Raw genomic sequence first — 27,883 nt, 5'->3', positions numbered from 1 at the left:
CACGTGGCTCTGCTCAATTCGTCGTCTGAATTCCTTCTTCTTTCCTCCTCTTTTCATTGTCGTTTCATTTTTGCATTTTCAGTTTCTTGTTTACTCTGTGAAAATTTTGTGAGAAGAAATTGAGAAAATCGACAACGTAGTTCCTAATGGCAGCTAATCGAAGTCCAGAAGATCTCAGTGTCCTCTATTTACAAGCAACACATATGTCATCAACAGTTTCTTCGTTAACCGTAGATGACATTGTCAAAGTGAAGAGGTCAGATAATCTGATTTGGAAGTTATTTACTGAGAATTACATACATAATCGTGTACTTGTATACTTAAATCATATGGGTTTTTATGGAGTGTTATTATGTGGTGCCCAAATTTATGATAATCATTTGATTACTGCTCTTGTTGAACGTTGGCGACGTGAGACACACACGTTTCATTTTACATGTGGTGAAGCAACAGTCACGTTACAAGATGTCTCAATAATTTGGGGTCTGACGATTGATGGTGAACCAGTCACAGGAGTAGATGTATCACATAAAGTTGAGGAATGGCAACACATATGTTTGGATATGTTAGGATTTTTGCCGGCTTCAAAACATTTGAAAGGTGGTCATATGTCTATGACTGCACTATACGATCATTGTATGTCTAACCTTATTACTGATGATAGTTTAGAAGTTGATGTGGTGAAATTTACCCGTTGCATTGCGTTAATGATTATTGGAGGGATAATGTTCCCTGACTATCAAGGAGGGTCTGCTCGACTATTATTTTTGCAACTGCTACGAGATATTGACAATGTGAAGTCGTATAGTTGGGGTAGTGCAGTTTTAGCATTTCTATACCGTGAGTTGTGTAACGCATCACGTATAGAGAAGACTACAATGGCCGGCCCTCTATATATCCTGCAGGTATCATTAATGTGATGTTAGTATAAAACACAATTTTTTTGTTATATTTGTTGAAGTATTTTAATTATTATAAGCAGATATGGGCATGGAGCAGGATTAAATGTGTTAACCCCGATCGAGATGGGTTAACTTTAGTTGTACCTCCCGTTGATCCGGATGATATTATTCCAGTTTTTCCATATGGTGCAAGGTAATAATAGAAATTATTGTGATAATGTAATACATATCTTGTATATTTGTTGATATGTATTTGTTTTGATTGTTATAATTGCAGGTGGAATGTTGGATTTAGTTACACACATTCGCCAACTCATGCTGTAAGAATTATAAGGGATTCTTTGGATCGTATGAATCATAACGAGGTATTATACGATTTTAATATTTACTAGTGATTAAATGAAGAATATTTTATTTTCGTTAAATGGATATTTGATTTAAATCTTTTTTCTTTTTTACAGTTTAATTGGATCGTTTACAAGAAGAATGATCTAGATGTGAAGACGATTATTGATTCGTACGAAAACAAAATATGGCGATGTGTTTGTCCCCTTATATGCTTCGACATCGTCGAGATGCATAGGCCTAATCGGGTGATGCGTCAATTTCGAAGACGTCAATCAATTCCAGTGGCTGCCGTGGACAATGATGATATGCATACTATCACGAGGATAGGACATCGTGGCACCGATTGGAGAGATTATCATAGACATTCGATTGAGTTGTGGAATAATAGGATGAGATATGTTGCTAAAGGGGTGCGACACGGGCGCTCGATGCAAACAGACGAAGACTACTTTCAATGGTATAATCGAATAACTGTGCGCACCATATCACCTGAAGTTACTGTAGTTGGTTTTCAACCTCATCCGTACAATACTTTTGTTGGACAACATAATGTGCAACAAAATTTTAGTACGCCTTCACCTTTTTCACATCAGTCTGCATTGGGCTGGGGAAGTGACATGGTTGGGCAGCAAAGTGGGTTTGCAGGAACCTCTACTATTAATCCATCAATTGAATTGAATGTTGCAGGAACCTCTTCTACTCAACCTGGTATTCTCAGTAATTTAGGATTTCGTAACTTTAGTTCGTTTGGTCAGCCGGATTTTCAGACTCCGTACTGGTCGAACACCCAAAGTTTTACGAATATGCTAAATGTTGGTCCTCATCATCTTGTGCATGACACTCGACCACCGAGGAATGTTATTTCACCAATCACTTTTCCAGGTTACTCGAACGAGGAAATTCCTGAACAGGTACGATTGCGTAGAGGGACGAGAAGACGCAATCCTCCTGATTGTGGGACCGGTAGCCATTTGTATCATTACAATTATGACGATGATTCTTCAACGTAAATGTAACTTTGTCATTTTTATTATTATATCGTTACCATTGATGCATCACCTAAATTGTATTATATGTACAAATTGTATATTGTTTGCGTAACACATCGTTTCATAAAAAGAGGCATTGCAAATGATTGAAATTACAAAAGTTTAAAGAAGTTGACATTGCAAAACAAACATTAAACGAACGAAAGGGAAAGTTGGCAATTGAAAAGAGGCATCAAGACTCGCTGTCCTCGCCTGACAGCTCAACATCCTCATCCTCATCGTACTGAAAATCATCCTCTACGGGTCGATGTGAAAATGTTGGTGGGTTAGGAAATGGCTCGTCTGAGGCGCTAGTTGCAGGGAAGCGCTGTGCAAGGACACGATTAAAATCATGCACATAATCAAACTGCTCGCGTGTCATCTGCCACTGTCTCCTCATCATGCGCTCTAGGTCATCGAGACGCTGGTCTTTGCTCTGTCCCGTCTCTGCAGGTGCCTGTCCTGCGTGCCGTGCATGTCTTGCGGGTTGTGTCTGTGCTCCACTCCCTGAAGCCTCGCCCGGACCACTCTGAATATGCCTCCGTCTTTTTTCTCCATGTAGCCTCCCATGAACTAAAATATCGCCTTTCTTGTGCAATACTGGCTCACTATCATCCCATATAACCCCAGCTAGGCGGCAGAGCTCTGTGATGGTTGAAGAATGGGGCATGCTAACTGTGGATGTGCCCTGTGCAGCCTGTAGAATCGAATTCATAATCACCCGACCTGCATCAACTTTTTTCCCCGTGACGATGCAATACACCAATGCTGCTTTCTTCTTTGTAACATCAGAAACATGGCCAGATGGCATCATCCGTGCTGCGACGAAATGGTACCAGTTATATGCCTCCCTAATCAAGCATGTCGCAGGAAATGTGACCGGGGCTCGCTGATTATTTAGCTTCCAAACTGTGCCGGGGTCACAAAGTGTGTTCATTATCGTCTCATAGGGATAGGGTTCTCTCATAAATCTTGTGTAATCGTCGTTTTCGTAGTCCGGCATCGAGTACAACGAGTTAATAGTTTTGCTGTCAAAGGCAACCATCTTCCCTCTTATTCTGACGTGATAGTCCTCATGCCTAACCATCAAGTTAGCGTAGAATTCCCGGACAAGTGACATCACAGCATCTGTTGGTGGCTTCACAAACTCAGCCCAATGCAAATGCTGAGCCAGAATTAAAGCATCAGCAATGGGGAAGCTCTGATTCATCCCTCTTTCTCGCTGCATGTTTTTCTCTTGCAATTTAGAATAATTTTCAGCTGCTAATGCATCCCAAAAACGGAGTCTATCAAAACTAGTGCGCGACAACTGACTATCCCTACATTGAACTTGCTTGCCTCTCTTCTTCGGCGGCATATTTAAAATCGCGCAAATAACCTACAACGTACAAGGCAAAAAGTCCAACTTTTAATAACAAAATCCCAATTGAAGCATTATATCGAACACGTTATATGCACAACTTCTATAAGCTTCTTACTTCATAATTTGACATTAAATTATTGAAACATTCAGAACAAGAATAATGTTACCTTATGTTAGAACCGAAATTGTATTGCACTTCGACCTGAAATGTTGGAGGAGTCGATTGAATTTTAAAGGGAGGAGAAAGTTGGAGGATGTGGTGATGTTAAGGAGGAGGGATAAGGGAAGGGTTTTTTTTTTTTAAATAATAGTAATCTAGCGCCGCGGCTCTAGATGTGTAGCGCCTCGGCGCCAGATTTGCGCAAATATGGCGCCGAAGCGCTTATGAACTAGCGCCTCGGCGCTTGCACACCGCTGGTGCAGCGCCGAGGCGTTAGATGTGTAGCGCCTCGGCGCCAGATTTGCGCAAATCTGGCGCCGAGGCCCTTAAGAACTAGCGCCTCGGCTCTTGCACACCGCTGGTGCAGCGCCGAGGCTCTAGATGTGTAGCACCTCGGCGCCAGATTTGCGCAAATCTGGCGCCGAGGCCCTTAAGAACTAGCGCCTCGGCGCTTGCCCACCGCTGGTGCAGCGCCGAAGCGCTACATGTGTAGCGCCTCGATGCCAGATTTGCGCAAATCTGGCGCCGAGGCTCTTAAGAACTAGCGCCTCGGCGCTAGATTTGCGCAAATCTGGCGCCAAGGCGCTAGTTCTTAAGCGCCTCGGCGCCAGATTCACGAGAATTTAGCGCCGATGCGCATATTCAGTCGCGACGAGGCGCCATTTTTTTTTCCATGAAAATTTAAAATGCAACACTTAACTTACGCCAACGCCGTATGAGATGAAACATTTGTGAGTTAATATTACATAACAACTTAGTTGTTTACATATCAGACGTTAATAAAGATGACAAAAAGGCTTCAGCGTTGTTGTCTTTCTCTTGAACCCGGTGTGTCCATTTCATTTCTAATTCGAGTTGTCCTGTCTCTACCAACTCTTCTTCTCTCACGTCTAACAGGGTTGTGGTACAACTCGAAATTTGGAGAATCCCAGTATCGCTCATCTGCAAGTGGTTGAAATCTGCTCTCGTACGTAGCCAAATACTCAGATATGTTATACCATGACTGCACAAGTGTCGTGGGATCCAATGCGTGCCACTTAGCGGTGCAAATAGCATGAGAACATGGGATGCCAAAAAACGTCCATTTACCACATGAACAATCACTGGTTGATAGCTTGACGACCTGCATATGTTGGCCACGACTTGGTCTTCCTACAGTTGCGACCGAAGCAGTTTGCTCACGTACATCGTATTTGGCAACACGATGTTCACTAGATTTCCTCGCCCATTTCTCATACTTCCGACATGCGTAATCTGACCACAGTTGATTATCGTGAACCATACGCTCACCTCTTGTCACACGTTCAATAAAATATTGTACGCACCTCTGAAGTGTCAAATGCACTATGGCAGAGATTGGAAGTCTACGAGCACCCTTCAACACACTGTTTAAACACTCCGACATATTGGTTGTCATCACCCCACGACGCCAACCACCGTCATGAGCCAAACTCCATTTCTCTTTCGCAATTCCATCCAAATATCGATGTGCCAAAATGTTTTTTTGTTTTATCGCCTCCATTATTGCTTCAAACTTACAAATTTGATTCTGGGTGCCTGCCGCCCAACATAAGTCTTTCAAATGCACGTCTTTGTATTTAGCATTAAAGTTTGAACAAACATGTCTCAAACAAAAACGATGCACACCGTAAGGAGGTTGGAAATATGGTAGATCTGCAGTTGCTCGAACGATTCCCTTATGCCTATCAGAGATAAGACACACACCATTTTCTCCACGAACAACATGTCTTCCTAAGTTATCCAAGAACCATTTCCAAGAGTCAGTTGTCTCTTCATCAACAATAGCAAAAGCAAGAGGTAGAACCTGATTGTTCGCATCCAGAGTAACAGCGATCAACATTTTGTGTTTGTATTTGGTATACAAGTGTGTACCATCAACACTAATTATTTTCCGACAATGCCGAAAGCCATCAACACACGGCCTGAATGCCCAGAAAACATAGTTCAGTGTCTTACTCATTTCATTGTTAGATCTGAGATGCTTCCACTCGACAGCTGTTCCCGGATTATATTTGGACAAAGCACACATATATTTTGGAAGCAATTGAACTGAGCTCTCCCATGTACCATAAGCAATTTCCATAGCACGTTTCAAACTTCGCCATGCCTTCGTGTACGAGATTTGGTATCCATATTTATCTTTCACATTTTCGATGATATACTTAATCTCGTACGCAGGATCACAACGAACAACTCCCAGTAGAGTATGTGCCACCATATCACTGTTCAAATTCTTATGGTCTATACCAACCGACGTAGATATACATGTGTGCGGCCCGCCATATTTCGTTATTTTCCAATAACCAGTCTTCGCCTTGAAAGAAGCACGAAGTCCCCATCGACAAATTACCGTAGAAGAATTATTTTTGCAACGTAACTTCCACAAACTGCTTGTGCTATCCACGACTCGGTACTCACGCCTGGCAACTCGGACTGAATAATCTTGCACAGATGCAATCAGATCTTTCTTATCTTTAAATAACATATTAACGCATATTTCACCTCTATCCGGATTGTAATAGCTAGATTGCACTCCAGAAGGTACATCGACAGAATCAGACAGCTCTTCCCCATAAAATTTATTGAAAAACGATGGCACTTCATCAGTGTTTGGAAGAAATGGTACGGTCTGCCTCTGTAATGTGTCACGAGGTGGTTGTCGAGATGATGTCCCCTCATCAGGATTTGTAAAAGTCATCATTTCATCATCAACATTCACTTCTTCTTCTTCTTCTTCAGACTCGATGTACGAAACATCGGGTTCAGAATCAATCATCCAGATATCATCATTATTGGCCTGATCCGGACAACAAGCACTCGTATCTAATGTTGGATTCGGCCAATATGGAGCATTATTTTGTTGCGACGAGACATTGATATATTGATCCCAAGGCCCACTTACATCATCGAAACTCATATTGCCGAGTCCTTCCGTAACATGTGGAACATAAGTTTCTTGCTCCTGGAAACCACCATACGTAGACGTACCGGGTTGGTTATAGAAACCTGAATCGGATGCATGTGGAACATATGATTCAGGATCACCAAATCCAACATGATGCTCAATCGAATTTGATTCCACGTACAGATGCAAAATATGCATATTATCACATTGCATTATAAACTGTAAAGCATCGTCATCAACGAGATTGACTTGAATTTCATGCCAAGATGCTCTCTCCATGAATGAATACTTTGTTGACATTTTCAGAGAAAAATTTGCTGGATCAATTGCTAACATTTTATGCACAACTTCGGCTAACTCCATCAAATTAATAGATCGTAACACTCGTATCGGTCTAACAAATGGAATGCTATATTCAACCGATCCATTATCGCTAACAACATGACCACCAAAATATAAGAGTACGTCGATGTTAGGCATTTTGCCAAATTTCTAGTGAGAAGAAATTTACGAGAAAACTGATAACTCATTCATTGAGTTTTTCATCATTTATATAGGAGAAAAAAGTGAGAATTTTTCAAATTTGAATTATTGTAGTTCACGTGAAAATTCAGATCTAAAGCTTTCACATGCAATGTTGGATGATGATAATAAAGCTGAAATGTTCGTAAGATAAGAAAGCGAGGAAAATGAGTGGATAATAGAAGTGGAACAGTACAAGTGGACCAGCGTACGCGCACGTAGGCTCAATCGAAAAAAAAAATAATATATTACTGAGAGGCCGTGCTTGGTAAGCACGGCCTCAGTACAAGTGGACCAGCGTCCGCGCTTACAAAGCGCGGACGCTGGTCCACGTAGGAGCGTCCGCGCTTGCTAAGCGCGGACGCTCCAAGTGGCGCGGCTCCGTGCTTAGAAAGCACGGACGCTGCTCCACGTGAGCAGCGTCCGTGCTTCCCAAGCACGTTTTGAGGTACTTTTGCAAAACTTTTTTTTTTTAAATTATTTTTGAAATAATTTTTAATTTTTAAATTATTTTTAAAAAAAACCCCTATTCTCGATGAACTTTGGTTTTTTTTTCTTAGATGAAATTAAAAATAAGCTTCGTAGACTTATTTCCCACCAGAAACCAAAATCTTTAATTTGTAGCTTAAATATTAAAGATTTGTTTAATTAGGTTAAAGAGATTAATTACATAAATAAATAATTATTGCGATTACTAAAATATTCAGTATGTGTTATATTAGTATTAATTAATTTATGTTATATTTGTTAATTTTTTGATTGATGTGTGAGAAATTATCAATATACATATGACAAAAACTTGTGTGAAACGGTCTCACGAGTCGTATTTTATGAGACGTATATCTTATTTGGATCATCCATGAAAAATCGTTAAATTTTATGCTAAGAGTATTACTTTTTATTATGAATATCGGTAGAGTTGACCCGTCTCAGAGATAAAGATCCGTGAGACCGTCTCACAAGAGACATACTCCGTACAAATTTGCAATAAAACATTTTCGACCGGATCATATTAGATTATTAATCACAATAAGCCAACCTAACGCAAAACGAACAAGTGAGGGATAGATTCATCATGTTGGAAAATAGGGAGTGAATCGTGTTATAATTCAACAAAATGAATTGATATCCAAAAGACAATTTGCCCATATTAAAATTCAACTTAAAATGAAAATTCCATCGAAATATAAAAACTCGACCAAACTCCACCCAAAATTCAACCAATGATTAAATTTTTTTGAAAAAATCAAACTCAAACTCGACCCAGTGGTGAAAAGATAGACTCATTGGTGAAAAATCAGACTCGGACTCGGCTCAGTAATGAAAATCAAAATCAAACTCGACTCACATGATGAAATACTAGACCCAAAATCGGCCTAATAATTCATGTGTGATTTCTAATATAAAAGTTAATAGATAGAATTTTTATATAATAGTTTTCTCCAAGATTTCATGAATTAAAATTTTTTTGGTAATTTTCTCAGTTATTTATTATTATATTTAGAAAACATTCATATTACCCATTTGGTATGAACATTGACTAATTAAAATTAAAAATAAATGTTAACGAGGTTAGGCGTGCTAATTGCTATTGATCGATGCACAGTCAAACGTCCAATTTGGAATAAAAGAAATTGAAATTGTTTTACCTTTTGACTAAGAGGATTTTAATAATAAAATGGCATTGAACAAACCAAGTAGAATATTATTTTATTGTTATGCAAAAAAACAACATATTCTTTTTACCACGAAAAATGTTCCTGAAAATTTTATATTTTCTTTACAAACTTGTTCATAATTTTCATAAAAAAAAATTAAAAAATTTAGATTTTTGTCTTTCATATTTTTATGTCAGGCCGTCATATATTTTCTAACAAATAAATTGTAACGGCTCAATCACTTTGTGATATTTTCTGTTTTGGTCAGTGATCTCACAAGTTTAAAACGCGTCACAAGAGGCTGGTATACGTCTATTTAAATGCTCAGTATCTCTCTCATGGTTTGAGGACATGAGATTTCGCCTAAAGACCATCACTCTTTTTCGGGACTCAACGTCCTTGATGATGTTTGTTCCACCATCACAAACTCATGTGAAGTCGATCTGACACCAAATATAAGAGGCCAACCCACTTGTGATATTGTCATCTTTGACAAGTTATCTCATGACTTTAAATCACGTCACAAAGTATTATACACGCCCATTTAGGTTCCCAACATCTTCCCCGTGGTTTGGTGATGTGAGATTTCGCCAAGACCTTCACCCCCTTTCGCGACTCAGCGTTCTTGCTGAGGTTTACCCCATCATCTCAAACCCACTCGGAGTCGCTTTGATACTAAATATAAAAGCCCAATTTACTTGTGATATTTTCGGCTTTGGTAAATGTCTCACGATTTTAAACGCGTCACGCGGGTGAAGGTCATTAAACGAAATTCCATATCACCAAACCACAAGATAGATGCTTGCATTTAAATGGGTGTGGAGCAACCTCTTGTGACTTATTTTAAAGCTCGTGAGACCACCAGCTAAAGCAGATAATATCAAAAGTGGAATGAGTTGTTACATAAATTAATAGAATGCATGCTTTATTTTATCACACAAATTAACTCAACCGGACAGGATCGATCGGTATAAAAACTGTTATAATGGTTGTCTAAGGAAATAAAAACTAGAAAGATTCTTTATACAGAAAAATTTTCTTAATTAATTTTTCCGTTATTTTATTTTTAAAGCGATAATTTTTAAAGCAAATATATGTAAATAAATGGTAGGCAATATTTAGATATTTTCAGTTGGAAAATTCAACAAGAATTCAATGTAAACAAATATTGTGTGTTAAAAAATAGTACAATCTTAAACTTGTAAGTAATCTCTTTTCCTTTTTTCTCTAATAAATTACTGAATTATAGATCTTGTTTGTCTTTTTTTTTTTTTTTTTTTGGTTATACTGATACGAGTCAAAGTTTTTTTAACAAAAGGATTAAATATCTAATTCCCAAAAGTCAAAAAGCTTCCTATTCGAAAATCCACTTGAAACAAGGATATGAGCTATTTCATGAGTAAATTGCTTGCATCCGTTTCCACAATCAACATGCCTGAAGACCTTCTTTCACAACCATCATTTCCGCAAGATGGGCTGTAAATGCCCGGTAGGCTAGTTGCACGAGCCATAAGTGTTAGATTATCATTTTCTATCACTCAAAGCATATATAACAAAAGTTTAAAAATTTAGCTTGGACATTCCAAACACAATTTGGACGTCGTATGATTTAAATCCGAACATAAGATGTTTAGATTTATTTATCATTGTGTTCTAAATGCTGGACACCAAACTATTTTAGATTTTGAGTGGAAATAACTCTTCTTGTAAGTCCGTACGAACAATCTACTGGATGTTTTCGTTCTCTTTTGTTGAAATAATTGGTAACTGCAAATATACGGTGTCAAGTTTTAGGACTCGATAGAGCACATATATCGATCACACATAGAGTGCAATCTAATTATAAATTAATTACCACAATTAAAATAATCGAACTTTATTTAGAAAATTTAATAGAATGTTTGTTGGTGATTATGAACTAAAATTAATGAAAGGGCATAAAAGATTTAAAATTAGTGAGAATAAGAATCTAAAAGTACGATTTCACTTGTTTTTCACTATATTAAATTATCATTTTAAACATGTTTACTACCCAAGAATTTTGAACCATAACCGTCCTAGTTACGGCCCGTGTTATGGACGCGGTGGTTCGAGTTCGGGTCCGAGTATGATTCAAACTTTTTGTTTTTTTAAATAATTATTATTTAAATCGCACTATAGATCTTGACGAAATTTCGTATTGAGAAAACTATATAAGTTGCTTACGTTTCCTCTTTTGATATAGATGAATCAAAGCCCAAGTAGTTCGCTTACCTTTAAACTTTAGGAGTGGCGTGCTTAATCACTAACATTTCCTCCCGTCGTCGTCTTGAATGTTCAATTAGTTTCGTTGTGGTCTTCTTCATCCTTTTTAATATGTTGTGTTCAGCTAGCAACCTTTAACTAATCATTGAGCAAACATCGAGCTTTCAAATTTTCCAACCTTAAGATAGAACGTCTCTCATCCAATAAATTTTCTCTGATACTAAAAGTTTGTACCACTATAACCGTTCAAACGAGACACGCTAGAATTTCTTTTTCTATTATAGAAAAAGGATATATTTTGTGTTTTTTGATGGTCATTATTGTGGCGTCCCAAACATCGTCACATAATTATACAATATGTGACGTCATATGCATAAACATTTTCTTTTCAACGACGTAATAATATAATGCATATACGACAAAATAATGCAATCATCACACTATCTATATTAGTGTAGCAGAAACAGTATAATAAATACACACACATGACTCGAACACAACAATGAGCTATAATGTCTCTATCTACAATCAACTACATGTCTTCTTTGATTAGACACACATAATCTTTCACCTCTATCATGTCTCAGCACTAGTCTTGTAGCATGTCCAATAGAAACAGTCACCAAAGGGTGAGCATACACAACTCACTTCATCGAAATACATAACATTTATATTAATAAAAACTTAAAATATAACTAAAATCATAACATAAATACTTCTTTTGCTGTTTCTGGACAATCAAACTATCAATAATATCGTCGATCGAACAACATCAACGACACGTCGTACCCTACTCTGGTGACAACAATATTGTCGATTGAACAATTTCAACAATACGTCTCCCAATAAACGACAGCCAAAAACATCAACAATAATAAACAATAATAGATATAATATCAAATCACTCATTTTCGGTGATCTATCATCGTTCAACACACTAGTATTCATCAATACTAAACAATAACGGTGTATGCTTGTGTAATGCCCGAGAATTAATTCCTGTAATCAGAAGTTGATTAATTGACAGAATTGAGATTTCAGGAGCTGAAGCAAGGAATCCGGGCGTCGGTACATTTTAAGTGAAGATGTTGGACAGAACATCTGGCGCCCGAGCGTAGAATATGACCGCCCGAGCGCCAGTGTTCAATAGGAACATCATTCGGACAGAACTTGTGGCGCCCGAGCGCCAATGGATAATAAGCTAAGCATCCGGACAGAAAGTGCCGCGCTCGAGCGGTACTTTCTTACCGCCCGAGCGCGAGACGTGGAATAGGTGAGATGAGACACTTGCCTTCTTGCATGCATCGTATATATATATATATATATATATATATATATATATATATATATACAACCGATTTCTTCTTCAGAAAGAAGGAAGAGAAAGAAAAAGAAAAAGGAAACCGAGGGAAGATTTGGAAATTGAGAACGATTCGTTCGTCTGATTTTGAATCCGACTTCGGTATCGTGTTTCTAACAACGACAGCTACAACTGGACGTAAGTTTTGTTACGTTTAGACATGTTTTGAATTTATGATATTGTCAGAACTGAATAGGAATCAGATATGATGTTTCTACTACCGTAGATATCGTATAATTGAAGTCAGACTGAAGAACAGATTGTTTATGTATTTGTTATGATTTTGGAGTCGATTTGACTGAGATTTCATATCAGAATTGTATTGTTATTGAGATTATGACTGGTATTGTTATTGATTACGAAGTCTGATATTATATCTGTGATGTTTAGACTGACGGGGTTATCGAGACAGCATCGTTATGCCGTTGAAACATCAGTTAAATTAGATTGATCAGATTCAGATATGATTTCGATTAGATTGCGATATTATTGATATGACTCAGATTGTATCTTGTTCAGACATTGATCAGATTGTATACTGAATTGAGTATTGATCAGAACAGATTGTATATTGAGTTATTCACTGATACAGCGTATTCGATATTGTCATTTCAGATTCGATATGGACAGATTTGACTTCGAGACTTCGTCTTCGTCAGACCGGGACGACAAAGGTATAATTCATGTGATATCTGGGAAGATACAACTCAAATCAGATCTCATTTGAGTTTCCCAATAAAATCACATACTTGATTATTGTTTATCTTCTGATATGATTATGATTTGTTTATAGACTTTATATTCAAATCTTTTGGAAATGAGCATGCTTTGTTTACAGATTGTTATACATTGCATTTGAGATAGGAAAGTTTGACAGATAGTCAGACTTCTAGACGTTCGGTGTAGCGTTACGTAGGAGCAGACACCCTCCTATTGTAGATTACTCGATACAGCTCAGACCGAAGTCTAGGAATAAGACGTACAGTCACCCCGATTGGGAGGGTAGGTGACAGCCATTGACGTCTTATTCACACCGGGATCCCTAGAGTTATAGTTGAGTCGAGTCTAGACATGATTTGACTAGAACTGCATGTGTTTATGGATATGGTTTCATAGACTATGAAACCCATGTGTATTGCTTTCAGTTATGACAGCATGTTTATATGATTTGATTTAAATTGCATGTTTATCAGAATGGAGTTGCATGCTTATTTTGATTTGATTTCATAGATTATGAAATCTATTACTTTTGAATATGATCATGATAGCATGTTTTAAGATTTAGATTGTTTCTATACATGCTTACCATGTTTTATACTGGGATTTATTCTCACCGGAGTTATCCGGTTGTTGTCTTGTTTTGTATGTGTGCATAACAACAGGTGGGGCATGATCGGGGTCGAGAAGATGACGAGAGAAGACGAGTTTAGCGTGGTGATTCCGGACTTACTGTAGATTTGGTTTATTACTTGAACTTAGTAACCGAACCTTAGACTTAGATTGTACAGTATTGTACTTTTATACTGAAATGTATTTTATACTGAGATGTATATTATTTAGATTCCATTACCTTCCGCATTTATATTTTAAAAAGAAAAATTTTTAGACCATGTTTTATCTTAATTGATAATTAAATCCCAAAAGAAGATTAAGAAAAAGATCAGCGTCCGGGTCCCCACAGCTTGTACGTCAACCCGTTATAAAATCTGGCTATTTTTTTGATCCTGAGACTTATTATGTATCTAAATAATTCAACAACAATTATCAGATTATTGTCACAGTATCAACACAATCATAACATTTTCATTATATATCATCAAATAGCCAAACAACAATCAATTCAACACAAAAAAAAACTCGATTATAAATTCTTATCGTTCAACAATTAATATTCCGGTGTATTTAATTCACAATACTAACATCAAATATACCCTAATCAATTAACTTCAAATAATAGGTTATTTTACAACATCCGTTAAATTAAGAAAACTTTATATATAATCAGAATTAATAATAACTGACAAACAACTTTCCAGTTTCAATCCAACGATTAAAATATATAATTATAATAAGTTGGGAATAATTGAAAATAACATAACTATAATATACTCTTCTTCATTAAAATCATAAATTACTCAACAATCTTCAATTTATCTGATTTATTCCAGAAATCGATGAATTTCAAATTTCACCAAGAATATAAAATTTATACCTTAAATAGAAGACCTCGTGTCAATGATTACAGAAGTGAAGTCGCTTCGTCAATTGGATAAACCGATAAATCACAAGATCGAAAAGAAAATTCATAACCCTGCTTTATTTCTTTTTCTCTCTTCTGTAAACTTTCAGTAAATTAATTCATTCACGTATGTTTTCAAATTTATCTTTTTTTAATATTATATATATAATATTTAACATTTTTAACAACGATATATCTCTTTGGATCAGTCAAATAATCAAAATTTCCAAAACTCAGAACATGAAACTTCTATATCTTTGATTTTTCTACGTTATATCCAAATTTCAAATCATTTAGATGTCTTATGACCAAGATATGTCATATTTCATTCTGTAAAAATCGTTAATTATTTAGTAATCTCGCATTACTAAATCAACATAATGTGATATTTATTTCAGGCATCATATTATTAAAATCAAAAGTAGTGGTAAAATAATTTTCAAGTTCTTGACTGGAACTTGAGGATCATCGTGGATGTTTCTTTGTTGCTTTAATAAAAGTTCTGTTTTAGTAAGTTTAGAAGTGATATTATTAGAGGTAATGAATTGTGTTTTATGTGGAACAATTGGTCTATCATATTTGATATTATATTCATTATAAATATCATATGAATGAGTTTTAATATTAAAAAATCAATGAGATAGATGAAATCGTTTCCGTAATAGGGTCTAAAAAATCATAATATAATGTTAAGATTTCATTTTAAACCATCTAATTTAATTTTGGGATCTAAAATAAAAGCACATAAAAATATTTCAGGAATATCTAATTTGTTTTTTCATTTTGACTTAATGACATAAATACACTGAACTAAATCGTCATCACTAGATTTAATATGTTCATTAAAAATACCTGCAATGTTGCAACAATGTATTAAAACTAAAAGAGAAGTATGATAATAAATACCAGATAATTGATCACTAACATCATTAAACACTTACAAAATTTCACAAACACTAGTTCATATTTTCAAGTTGATTCGAAAACAAATAAATATCACGAGCTTGAATACATTGATGAAAAATATATACATAATAAACATTTATATTCAAAAGACAATAATAACAATCTATATGTCAAGTTTCAACGAGCTGGAACGTGTCGTGCAAACCGGTTAAGCCTCATGTCATTGACTACGCAAAATCTGTCCCATTGTTTCTTAACTTGGTGATGTGTCTATAGGTAATGAATCGCGGTCATAATTTGTTTAATATGTGATTCTAATTTTTTTAGTCCATCTTGAACATACAAATTTAAAATATGACATTTGCATGCTTTACATATTTTAAAAAGATCACTAATACTAAAAGTATTTGCACCAAAAAAAATCAAGAAATTGTGATTTTCCAAAGATTTGATTCTTGTATGTTACAGGAGAGATGGACAAAAGGGGAAAATGTGCACACGAAGAAGAGGAGAAACGTGTGAAACCGATAGAAAATTTGTACACAACTTCTTTCGCTTCAACTTGAATCCATTGTTGCCGTTCTTCGTTCTCTCCATTTTAATCTTCCTTATGGGTAACAAGCAAGATTCGTTAAACTTGAAGCAAAAACATTTCGAGAAGCATCCATTCTATGTTGAACGTAAACTCAGTGAATGGTACTTCATATAACATTTCCTAAAACACAAAAAAGTCATGTTGGACGTTTTCACTGATCAATTTTATGAGACAAATATTTTATTTGGGTCACTCATGAAAGAATATTACTTTTTATGTAAAAAAATATTACTTATTATTGTACATATGAACAAGATTGATCCGTGTCACGAATAAATACAAGTTAAACAATCTCACAAGACACATACAGCCTGAATTGTTATTTTTGAGTTAAAAACCAAGGAAGAACAATCATTATGTAAGATCATTGAAAAAAGGTAAATTATACCATAAAAAACATAAAATATAGTCTGATTTGCTAAAATAACTTACCATTCGTGATTTGTTTTGATTTTCTCAAATGTAAGCGTGAGAAAGGGAAGAGGGATACTTTCAAGTAGGAGAAGACGTTAAGGAGGTTGTATTTAATGTAGGAGATTTATTGATTTTTAATGACATTTTTATATTTTAATTTTCTAGAAGTATTCAATCAAGATTTATGTATACTCTATAGAAGTACGATGATATTCAAAATAGACTTTTATAGAGTTTTAAAAAGTCAAGTGGTGTATGGCCCTTGACTTCTAATCGTCGTTACAATGCAATTTGATTAGGGTTAATTAATTACAGCGGAAAACGAGTTAAAATTTTCTTTACAATGAGCCCCAAACATGTCAACTGTAATTATAATACTAAATAGTATATAATATAGTCTATCTCAAAATGTCACAATATAAAACAAGCCCGCACATAATCCAGATCAAATACATACAAACAAACTCATATCCTCGGAACATGCCCTGGTATATAAAGACATATACATATATACTGGGATAAACACTAAACCTCAAACCAAACTATGAATCTTTCCAGAAGCACCCTCTCCGGTCTCCTGATATCCTGGAGTACATGTCATTGTCAACATACAAAGACAACAACAGCCCCCTCTGGGTGAGCAAAGCTCAGTCTGAAACAACCACAATATATACTACAAATATCTAATCAATGCTATATGATATACAATGCATGTATGTCGTAGAAGTATCAGGTTAAATGCCCATCCACTGATCACATGTCAGAATCAACGAATCACTATCAAATCAATGCTCGAGCTGACACACCGGCCTCAATCAGGGATACTCGTATAATAGCGTCGAAAAAGAGCCATCAAATCCAAAAACTCAATAAATTATCGGGGCCACTACTGACTATGCTTTAAGGGCCACATAATGCCAAACATAGCATCGAGTTCACAAACCCCAAAATCAAATCCAATCAAATAGGTATCCAAGGATCATAGCTCAACGTGTATGTCATGTATGCCACATCAACTCAACAAATAAGGCATATAGACATGTATTCTCAATCAATTCAATCAAACATATATCATATGATACAGATACCTGTTTTATGTTACTCGGTCACAACATACATCAATAACATAATTCAAAATCAACAATATAAGTTTCAAATATCTTTTGAAATTTCAAAAATTCATATCAAATCGAAATCATAACATAATTCAGTTCCGACTTCAAAACTTTGTTTCTTGTCGGTTATTCCACCACATATATGAATCTTGACTTCAAATACATGATATTCCGGCATTTCAATAATTAGAGCTGCTGAAACTAGAAGAAACCTACCTCAAAAGAAAGCTCTCGACGTGAGGATTCCAAATCTATAATTTGTTTCAAGTTTGGACGGTGTTTTGAGGTGATTTCAGACGATAGAAATCAAGTTCTCTCTTTGTTTCTCGAAGTTGCAGTGCAGGAAATGAAGAAAAAGAATAAGAAATCTCGTTCCTATCACCACCGAACTCGCGCTCGGGGGGTAACATCTCGTGCCCGAGCGCGAGACGTTCTGCCCACGAGTGTTGGTTGTGCCGCGCTCAGGCGGTAAATTATCGCGCTCGAGCGCGAACTGTTCTGTCCAACATCCTAGTTCAGAATTCTTAAAAATGGTCAACATAAAAATTGTAGTACTATGTATTAACTTTTCAATGAAATCTGTTTCATTTCATTTGGACCTATACTCAGATAATTATGTTAAAAAGCATAACATGTGTCATTCTTCACATTATCACATAACAATTTCATGAATTATTGATAATCAACATAAGATTTACGATAATATGTATGATACACGGTCCTTACAAATGGTATTCAACATTGACTTTTAAAAACTCTACGAAAGTCTAGATGTATTTAAATTTTCAATAGACTTTTAATAACTTAATGAAATTCATTAACATACATACATTAAAGCCTAAGGTACAACTAAAAATTGTATTTGGTTCAACCTAAAGATTTGAATGGATTTTTAAAACTTGAACATACACAAGCCTCAATCAAGTTCTTAATCATCATTGGGACTAATTAGTCAATCGTAAAACAGAGTCTAAAATTTTTTTTTCTTTTTAAACTGCGGAACGTAGTGAAATCAAACTAATACACGACTCAGTATAAAATAAAGTACATGTCATGTACCGTCTACAAACCAGTAAAATTAAGGTACAACATCTATATATCAAGTGTCACACCCTATATATATCAAAGTCCGAAGTCTCCACTCTATCACGATCTCTTCTCATCTCCTGGACCCTGATCCTGTCCCACCTGTTGTCATGTACACATACAGACAAGACAACAACCGGATAACTCCGGTGAGAATAAATCCCAGTATAAATCAACGAAACATGCAATCATGTAAACAAATATAAAGCATATAATCAGGTAACCGTAATATGTATCAAAATCTGAAACATAATCAATCATAAAACTGTCTAACATATACGTGATTCCACGTCTCAGACTAGACTCAATCCTAGTCTAGGGATCCCGGTTTCCAAATGTGGTGTTCCTATATCAAATTCCGTAATAGAAGGAACTCTGTTCCTATTACTCGATATAACCAAATATGGTGTTCTTATATCGAATTCCGTAATAGCAGAATTCCAATCCTATTTACTCGATATAACCAAACATCCGGTGTCCTTACCTAACCGTCATGGACTGTAGCTCTATCGCTAATATCCTATCTTGACACATCGTGCAATGTGCCCGTGGCGATCCCGCCACTGTCAGGCACTTCCGTCCCAAGATGTCTACACTATCCTGTGACATCGTGCAATGTGCCCGTGGCGATCCCACCACTATCAGGCACTTCTGTCACAAGATTACTCGTCTGATACCTGCTATCTATAATTCAATAAAACAAGTACATCAGTCAAATCAATGCAAATATCAATGCAATAAAGTAAAGTATGTGATTTAGGGAAACTCGAGTCTAAACCGACTCAAGTCGATCTCCCAATACCACATTGACTTATACCTTTCTTTCGTAATTTCAGCCTGAAGCATTATCAGTTCTGAACTCAAGACTGTCTCTGTAAATCTGAAACGATATATCGAGAATAATAATATCAACATTTCATTCTCAATCAATACTGAATCTGATTTATCTGGATTTAATTCAAATCAACGGCATAATGACACAATCTCAGTATTCCCGTCAATACAATATCAACAGATATCAATTACAAATCATAACCCATATCCGATACAATTTGTAATCAGTCAATAATCCATATCTGTCCCAGTTTCAATTAATATAATCAGAAATTCATAACAATTCCATAATCAATCTATTCTTTGATCTGACTTCGATTCTACGATGTCTAACATATCCAGAACACCATATATTGATCAAATAATATTTCTTCCAATATCATAATTTCAAATGATAACAGAACTCAATAAAACTTACGTCCAGTTGTAGCTCGTGTCGAGAGGAGTACGGTACTATGTTCGGATCGAAAATCGGATAAACGGATTTGCCAAAATCACAACTTATGGTACGAATAAATTGAGGAAACTTTGCTCTGAATTCTCGATCATGTCTCTGGTGGAAATGAAGGGAATTTACAATTTATATATATATATCTCATGCATGGTGTGCCAAGTGTCCTCCAATTCCCATAATTGCACTTTAGACCTTGAAGTCTTTACTATTTGCAATTTGGTCCTCACAACTCTTTTTAATTCCATTTCAATCCTAATTAATTACAAAAATCGTGGAATTTAATTCATCATTCCAAAATTCGTAAATTAAATAATCTCGGATTAACATGATATAATATCGGGCCTTACAACCTCTCTTCTTATCTTCTCACCTATCATCTATCTCTATCGCCCTATCAAATTTTCGAAATGTATCTCTATATATATTTTCATCTTCCTTTTCAAACTTTTCATTTTTGGCTGATTTTTTATTGAATATTTTTTTATTTAAAAATAATAAGAAATTTTGAATTCTAAATTTGATTTTGTGATTTAATTTATGATATATAAAAATTAATATAATATTTAATAATAATAAAAGATGATAAAAAAAATATCTTTTAATTCTTAATAATTGAATAGCATCGCAACAATCATGATTTTTTAAATTCTTTTTAGCATTTTCAATTAATATGCAAGCTATGCTATTTTTATACAAAATAATATCCACACAATGATAAATAATTTTTTTTTTCACATGTATATTATTAATTCAAAAAAAAATTATAGACTAATCAATTCATGTATTTTTAAAAATTTATAAACATACGTACAAACCGACATATATACACATGTAAAGATTAAATAATTTAATTTATATAAATAAATTTATTTATTAATATAATATTGAAAAAATATTTCAAACTGAATATGTTATATATGTCAATTAATTATTAGTTCATAATATGTTATAATTAAGTACACAATTTATAAAATTCTATTAAAAAAATTCATAAAAGTCTATAAAAATCTTACAAAAAAGTCTAATGAATACACATAATTTTTTTTTATAAATTTGTGAGATTTTCTAAAAGTCAATAAAAATCTATCAAATTTATAAAAGTCTATCATTTGAAAAAGTCAGTCAAAAATTATCAAAAATCTGAATTGAATACATCCAAATAAATATTCGGGAAATGATAGGAAAGGAAAAATATTGAAATGGAATGTTTGTGGTGGGAGAACGCTAAATCATTTGAGAGAAACCGCTTGTGGAGAATTTGGAACATATGAGGGGTAAAACCGCCAAAAAGCCTGCATGAAAGACAATAACACAATCTTCGTGTCCACCACTGAGATGATAATAATATATTTAACATTATGAAACATATTAAAATTATACATTTACTAGATGAGTGATACCTCAACGATAGACACATAAATATATGAAATATTGTTTTTTATAAAATTAAATAATATATAATTGAATATTTGTCATTTTGTCAAAAGTTATAATCAGTGATAAAAATACGAGTTCAATATTTTAAATTGCACAAGTCTCTCAGTCATCATATTTTTATAAAATTGTGTAATATATAGTTAAAAATAAAAGTATTACTATATAATTAAGGATTTCGAAGTATGAAAAATGGCTATCATATATTTGTTCTATAATCCAAATTTCTTTATTAAGATTTAAAAATATATTTAATATAAATATATAATATTGATAGCAGTTATATGAAAAATAATAACAAAAAATCATATCCTTATTCCAATTCTTATATTATTTTTAAAAAAAATCAATTTTTTTAAAATATTATTTTGTGAATAACCATGATTTTATCTAAAAATAATTAAATTCCAATAGGAATTTATTAATTTTAACGAGTTTTAAAAAAAAAACTGAACATACAAGATCGCAACACGTTCGTCGCAGGTACTTTGGGGTGTGAGCAAATCGAGCTGTTTCGCGAGTTTTCGAGCTGAACTCGAACTTTTCTCGAGCTCAAATAATTTTATTTGATATCACGCGAGTTGACGAGTCGCTTGCGACCTTTAGTATTTTATTAATATAATATAATTATATATTAAATAAATAAACTTCGAGCCATTCAAGTACTTATTTTCAAATAATAATTCGTGAACACGTTCGAATATTTCGAGCCGAACTTAAGTCTTCAAATTTTCATTATATTCGACTCGACTCGATTCGTAATTAACACCCTTAAAAAATACTATACACACACACACACACAATTGTACATTCCTCTGGAAAAACAAATTTTGATCAAACTCATATTCTTCAATGTATTCAATTGAACTCCCTTTTTAAAAAATAAGGCTCCACGGTTCTAAATTAATTACTTTTATATATATATATATATATATATATATATATATATATATATATATATATATAATCTGATTCAAATTTGGAGGATATATATATATATATATATATATATATATAATCTGATTCAAATTTGGAGGGCGTTCCCACACCTGCCACCCGCCCGCCATATTATACTACTCACCATACTATACTATAGTTTGGCTGTTTGACTCGGGAGTTTCTATTTCAATTTGAATCTTACTTCAAACATCACATCTCCATTTCTCAATTTCCTCCCATCGATCTAACCATGATGATGAGATTGAATTTGCTCCCCCGCCCGACCCCAAAATCCCATCCTCTTCCCTTTTCCCGCAATCCCACGATCGCGGATCGTTATTCCAGCAATCTGAATAACAATCCCGTCAAGCTCCCGATTTCTCCTCTTTTCAGCGGCAGACGATTTGTTCTACCCTTCGGGAATGGAAAAACCAGTGTCAGCACGGATTCGAATCCATCACGGACCGTCTGCAGTGCGGTTCCGGGTCCGGATTCCGGTGGAGACGAAGTGTCGGCGGGAGATAAGAAGGCCGGGGTGATCGTTTGGTCGGCTATTACTCTGATGCTGGCCGTGGTGAATCGGGTGCTTCACAAGCTTGCACTTGTGCCCATGAAGGAGTATCCTCTGTTTCTAGCTCAGATCAACACTTTCGTGTAAGTTGTAATATTTTTTTTTTGTTTCTAATCTGTTTATCGACCCATTACTACATTAAAAATCAACTTGAAACCCGTGTTTTTAAAAATCAGACATATTAACTCGTTTTACGTCCAATCGTTTAAGAACACGGCTATTTATAGAGTATAAATATGTTGGGATCTCTTTTTCAAAGATTTCAATTTTAGTTTGAGAAGTAATTCACGAGCTTTCTCTTGAATTCTCAAAACCTCTGGGCAAAAACTTGTGTGAGACGGTCTCACGGGTCGTATTTTGTGAGACGTATTTCTTACTTGGGTCATACATAAAAAATATTACTTTTATGGTAAGAGTATTACTTTTTATTATGAATATCGATATGGTTGACCCGTCTCACAGATAAAGATTCGTGAGACCGTCTAATGAGAGACCTATTCGAACTTATGTCGCTCCATCATTATCTTGTTTTATTACTTGCCATAAGTTAGTATATTGAATAACATGAAAAATCCGCGGTTCAGTCCGAAATGAAATGGACGGGCTGGTTAAGTTCGTAATTTAATTTAATTACTCAAATAAATTTATTTATTAAATCATTTAAATATAAATTCAATATGTAAAATGTGAGTAGAGGTCACTTGTATATATGAATTAATTGTTCTAGAATTAAATACATTCAACGTATGATGGTAGAATGAAACAGGATATAAATAATATATAAAATTCTTAAAATAATACCCGATAATGATTTCTTATATAAAAGATATTTATAAATCAACCAAGACATCAATTAACTATAAAATTGTACTAAATATGTTGGTTATTTTAGAAAAAACGATTAATGTGTGATATTGGTGTAGGACCATAGAGTTATAATGGTCTTCCGAAAAGTTATTATATAATTTATTGATATTAACAATTTAGCTAATCGACCCAAATCAAAACTGAGAAAAAATATTATTTTACGTGACTTATTAATTTATTGAGTAGTTTGACTGTAGTTAGATTAAAAAATGGTTGGTTTTTTTTTTTTTGTCTTTTCAGAAAGAGTAGGTCTCTTGTGAGACGGTCTCACGAATCTTGGTCTGTGAGACGGGTCAATCCTACCGATTTTCACAATAAAAAGTAATACTCTTAGCATAAAAGTAATATTTTTTAATAGATGACCCAAATAAGAGACCTGTCTCACGAAATACGACCTTTGAGATTGTCGCACACAAATTTTTGTCATTTACTAATCGAACACATAAACTGAGATTTATAATAATGAAAAATATTAGATTTCACATTTCTAACAATCAGTATGATTACATACATAATAGAAAATACTTTCTATTACAATTAACTATGAAAAACTGATCTTCTTCCATTTTTATCTATATACAAAATCATCCATCAATATTTCATAATTATTTTTTTTTCTAAAAACACACTCTCAGTCGAAATCATAGCTAATGCATTCAATCTTTTTCGGATCATGGTTGATCAGTTTAGGAAAATCCATATTTACCCCCAACTAGAAATAGATCAATAAAATTTGATTTGTTTTGCAATGACTAAATCTTATGATGATACATATGCAGGTTTGTGGCTGTATACTTTCCTTTGCTGTACCTGAGATATAAAGGTGGCTTAGTTACTGATGAGATGCTGAGCATTCCAAAGGCACCCTTTATAGCCATGGGCTTTCTTGAATCCGTATCACTTGTTTCTGGAATGTATGCTGGAGGTACAAAGCACATTGATAGCTAAAAGATTTTTAAAATAACCATGTAGAATGATATCCTACATGTTCCGGCATCTGCAACGGGAAATAAAATATGATCAAGCATTTATCGACTTTCTCAAATTCGACTTGTGAAAATTTGTTGCCAGGAAATATTTTTGCTAGAGATGCCGGAAACATAGCGAAAACTTTCAAGAAACAAGGCAGCATGTCAACACTTGATAGTCTTCAGTTCTTTCCATTGAAAATATTTATATTTCTTTTTTGTAGCAATGCTTCCTGGACCAGTGATACCTTTATTATACCAGGTAAGCCATTTTTATGAAACTTGACTTTTTCATAGTTTAGTTATTTTCTATGTTGCAAGAAGTCATATTGTGAAATATGGCTTGTTTTTATTTGTCGATATTTATTATCTTTTTTATTTTTCACCCATTGATCTCTTCTCTATTTCTTGTACACGTTCTTGCAGACATTCTTGATATGGCAGCTGATATTTTCCAGATTTCTCTTGAAGAGGACATATCCATTGAACCAAATTATTGGGTGCTTTCTTGTAGCTGCGGGAGTCATAGTTGCGCTTACAAGGTCTTATTTTCCTTCAATATGTTTGAAACTATATTTATTTGCAGTTCAAAACGTTAAATTTATACTACCATATGCATTAGGACTGGTGAATGGTGCATAATAATAAAATGTTGATAATCAGTGGTGATCACGATCGCTTTGTGCACATAAGAGACTAGTCACTTGGCTTGAAAAGTGTTTCGTTACAATGAGTTTTTAAAGTTTTGAAAAGCATAAGCAGTTTTGCATTTGTATAGGCTTCTAACTCCTAGCTTCTGGTTTTTGAAGCACTTCTTTGTCAGGTTTCATCCAAACTCCCAAAAAAAAAAGTTGTTTTGTTTCCCTTTATAGAGTGCTTTCGCCCTTAAATTTTTGCATATAAACATACTCTCAGTGGTCTTAGCATCTCAGCATAGAATTGTTTCAATAAAAAGATGACCATGAAGCTGATAACCACAAAGCTAGTTATTTGTTTCGTCTCATACTTGAGGTAGAAAGTAATCCTTGTCCTTCGATAATCAAGTGATGTATAATTTGATTTATGGGCATGTATCTTTGTCTATGACCTTCTATTTAATCAATCATCGCTGATATTAATGTATTTTCGGGCCACAGTGGATCAAGCAATGGTACAATGCTTGGCGGAATGGGAATTTTGTGGCCGGCGCTAATGGTATTGTCCAGTGCCTTCCAAGCAGGCGCATCTATCGTTAAGGTGATGTGATTAGTTGTACTTGACTAAATTTAAACCTTCTACAATGGCACACTAACAAATCGAAGATGTGGCATTGTGCAGGAATCCGTGTTCATTGATGCTGCCACCCGTCTAAAGGTAATTAAAAAATTTGGCAACATCTAAAAATATCATCCAAGTATTTTGCATCGATACTGTCGTTCTTGTTCATTCTAATTTTTCTCTGCTCTTCTTATCTGGTTTCAAATTGTTGCTTTTTTTTTCTTTCTACAAGGATATTTAAAGAGTAGTTAGCTTATAAATTACACCATCACTGCAGGGAAAATTGCTTGATGTCTTTGTTGTCAATTGCTTTGGATCTGCAGTTCAGGTAATGGCGAGTTAGTCTAAAAGTTTTTCCATTTGGCATAAACTCATGTTCAATGTAGTTTTTTCTGTACCAAAATTAAAATAATATATTTTACAAGGGGCTTAAATTTTTGGTATTTTAGCAAGCTTGCTGAAAAATATTAGCAGCCTCTACTGAACTAGCAATGATCCACCAGAACTAAGTTATATGTTTTTGAATTTTTTTCATTTTTGGAACTTTTTGTTGATATGTGTTTGTTATTTTTAAGTTGATTCAGGTGTCTCTTGAAGATTTTGTGAGTTGATCTCAGGAAAAAACTACATTTGATCATACTTCCTATTATTAATACTTTGGTAATTGCTTTGAACTTGTAGGCTATGTTTGTACTCCTCTGTCTGCCAATTCTGTCCAACCTGAAGGGCATAACCTTGTCTCAGCTGCCTATGTACTTTAAAAGTGGCGCTGCTTGTTTCTTGAATATCGGAGGCAATACGACAGGTAAGATTTATCTAGTATAAAGTTTCTTTGGACACTTCCACAGTCTACTGGATATATATCAAACAAGTAACCATAAAAATTCTTCGCGGTAGAATTTAAAACCCGCAAGCCTACTTGATCACATACTGTCTTCTCATCAAGAACCAATGGATTTCTCTTTTTTTTAGTGTAATGAAGAAGTATAATAATTTTATTTATTTTCTTGTGTCTTCAGGGTGTGCAGGTGCTCCAATGCTACCCCTGCTTTTCATAATCTCCAGTGTTCTTTTCAACATATCAGTACTCAATCTTCTTAAATTCTCCGACGCTATCGTTGCTTCTCTTGCTGTCAGGGCATCAGGTTCGCTCTTCGCACCATCGCAAATTCATTGTTTAAACAAAAACTACAATACGCTTGAGCTGGTTGGTCCGGCACTAGCATGTTTACAATGTGTTGATTTTCTTTGTCTTTTTTGTGGTTTTTTCCTTTTGTTGCAGTGCCAATTGCTATATATGCTCTTTCCCTACCATTGCCATACCTTCCTCAAGTTGAAAGCATAAGCCCCTTTTTCCACTTAGGCTCTATGATTCTTGTGGTGGGACTTATCCTATACAACATGCCCAAGCCCCAGAAGCAGCTCTCGAAGGCTTTGTGACATTTAATTGACAGTAGAGATAAAATACTTTTTTTGTTCTTTAAATAAATGATTTAGTTACTGGCTTCATGTTCGATTTTTTTTTTTTTTATTATTTTTCCAAGGTAGTGTGCGTGAAACAGTCGAAATCCATGTAATATACAGAAGACATTATTGAAAAGTTGAGAGTTCCAATATAGAAATAAGTGCAGAGTTTACATGTTCCTTTCCTTTTATTTTACTTTTGATATGAAGAGAATATTTCAAATTCTAC

At 34.6% G+C, this 27,883-nt stretch overlaps 1 protein-coding gene across 1 annotated transcript; it reads left to right on the top strand.

The window, feature by feature from the left end:
* Window positions 1–22,650: 22,650 nt before the first annotated feature.
* LOC140820161 (protein CLT2, chloroplastic-like) lies at window positions 22,651–27,882 on the top strand. The gene is made up of 10 exons (XM_073180485.1): window positions 22,651–23,181; window positions 24,745–24,890; window positions 25,158–25,195; window positions 25,360–25,475; window positions 26,070–26,169; window positions 26,251–26,286; window positions 26,468–26,518; window positions 26,872–26,995; window positions 27,210–27,335; window positions 27,473–27,882. Exons 1-10 carry the CDS (start codon window positions 22,778–22,780, stop codon window positions 27,628–27,630), a joined length of 1,299 nt encoding a protein of 432 aa, XP_073036586.1. The 5' UTR covers window positions 22,651–22,777; the 3' UTR covers window positions 27,631–27,882.
* The last annotated feature ends 1 nt before the right edge of the window (window position 27,883 follows it).

Source organism: Primulina eburnea, chromosome 18 (assembly GCF_022965805.1).
Source record: "Primulina eburnea isolate SZY01 chromosome 18, ASM2296580v1, whole genome shotgun sequence".
NCBI lineage: Eukaryota > Viridiplantae > Streptophyta > Magnoliopsida > Lamiales > Gesneriaceae > Primulina > Primulina eburnea.
The sequence above is the reverse complement of the archived record's forward strand: the minus strand, read 5'-3'. Positions and strand labels throughout refer to the sequence as shown.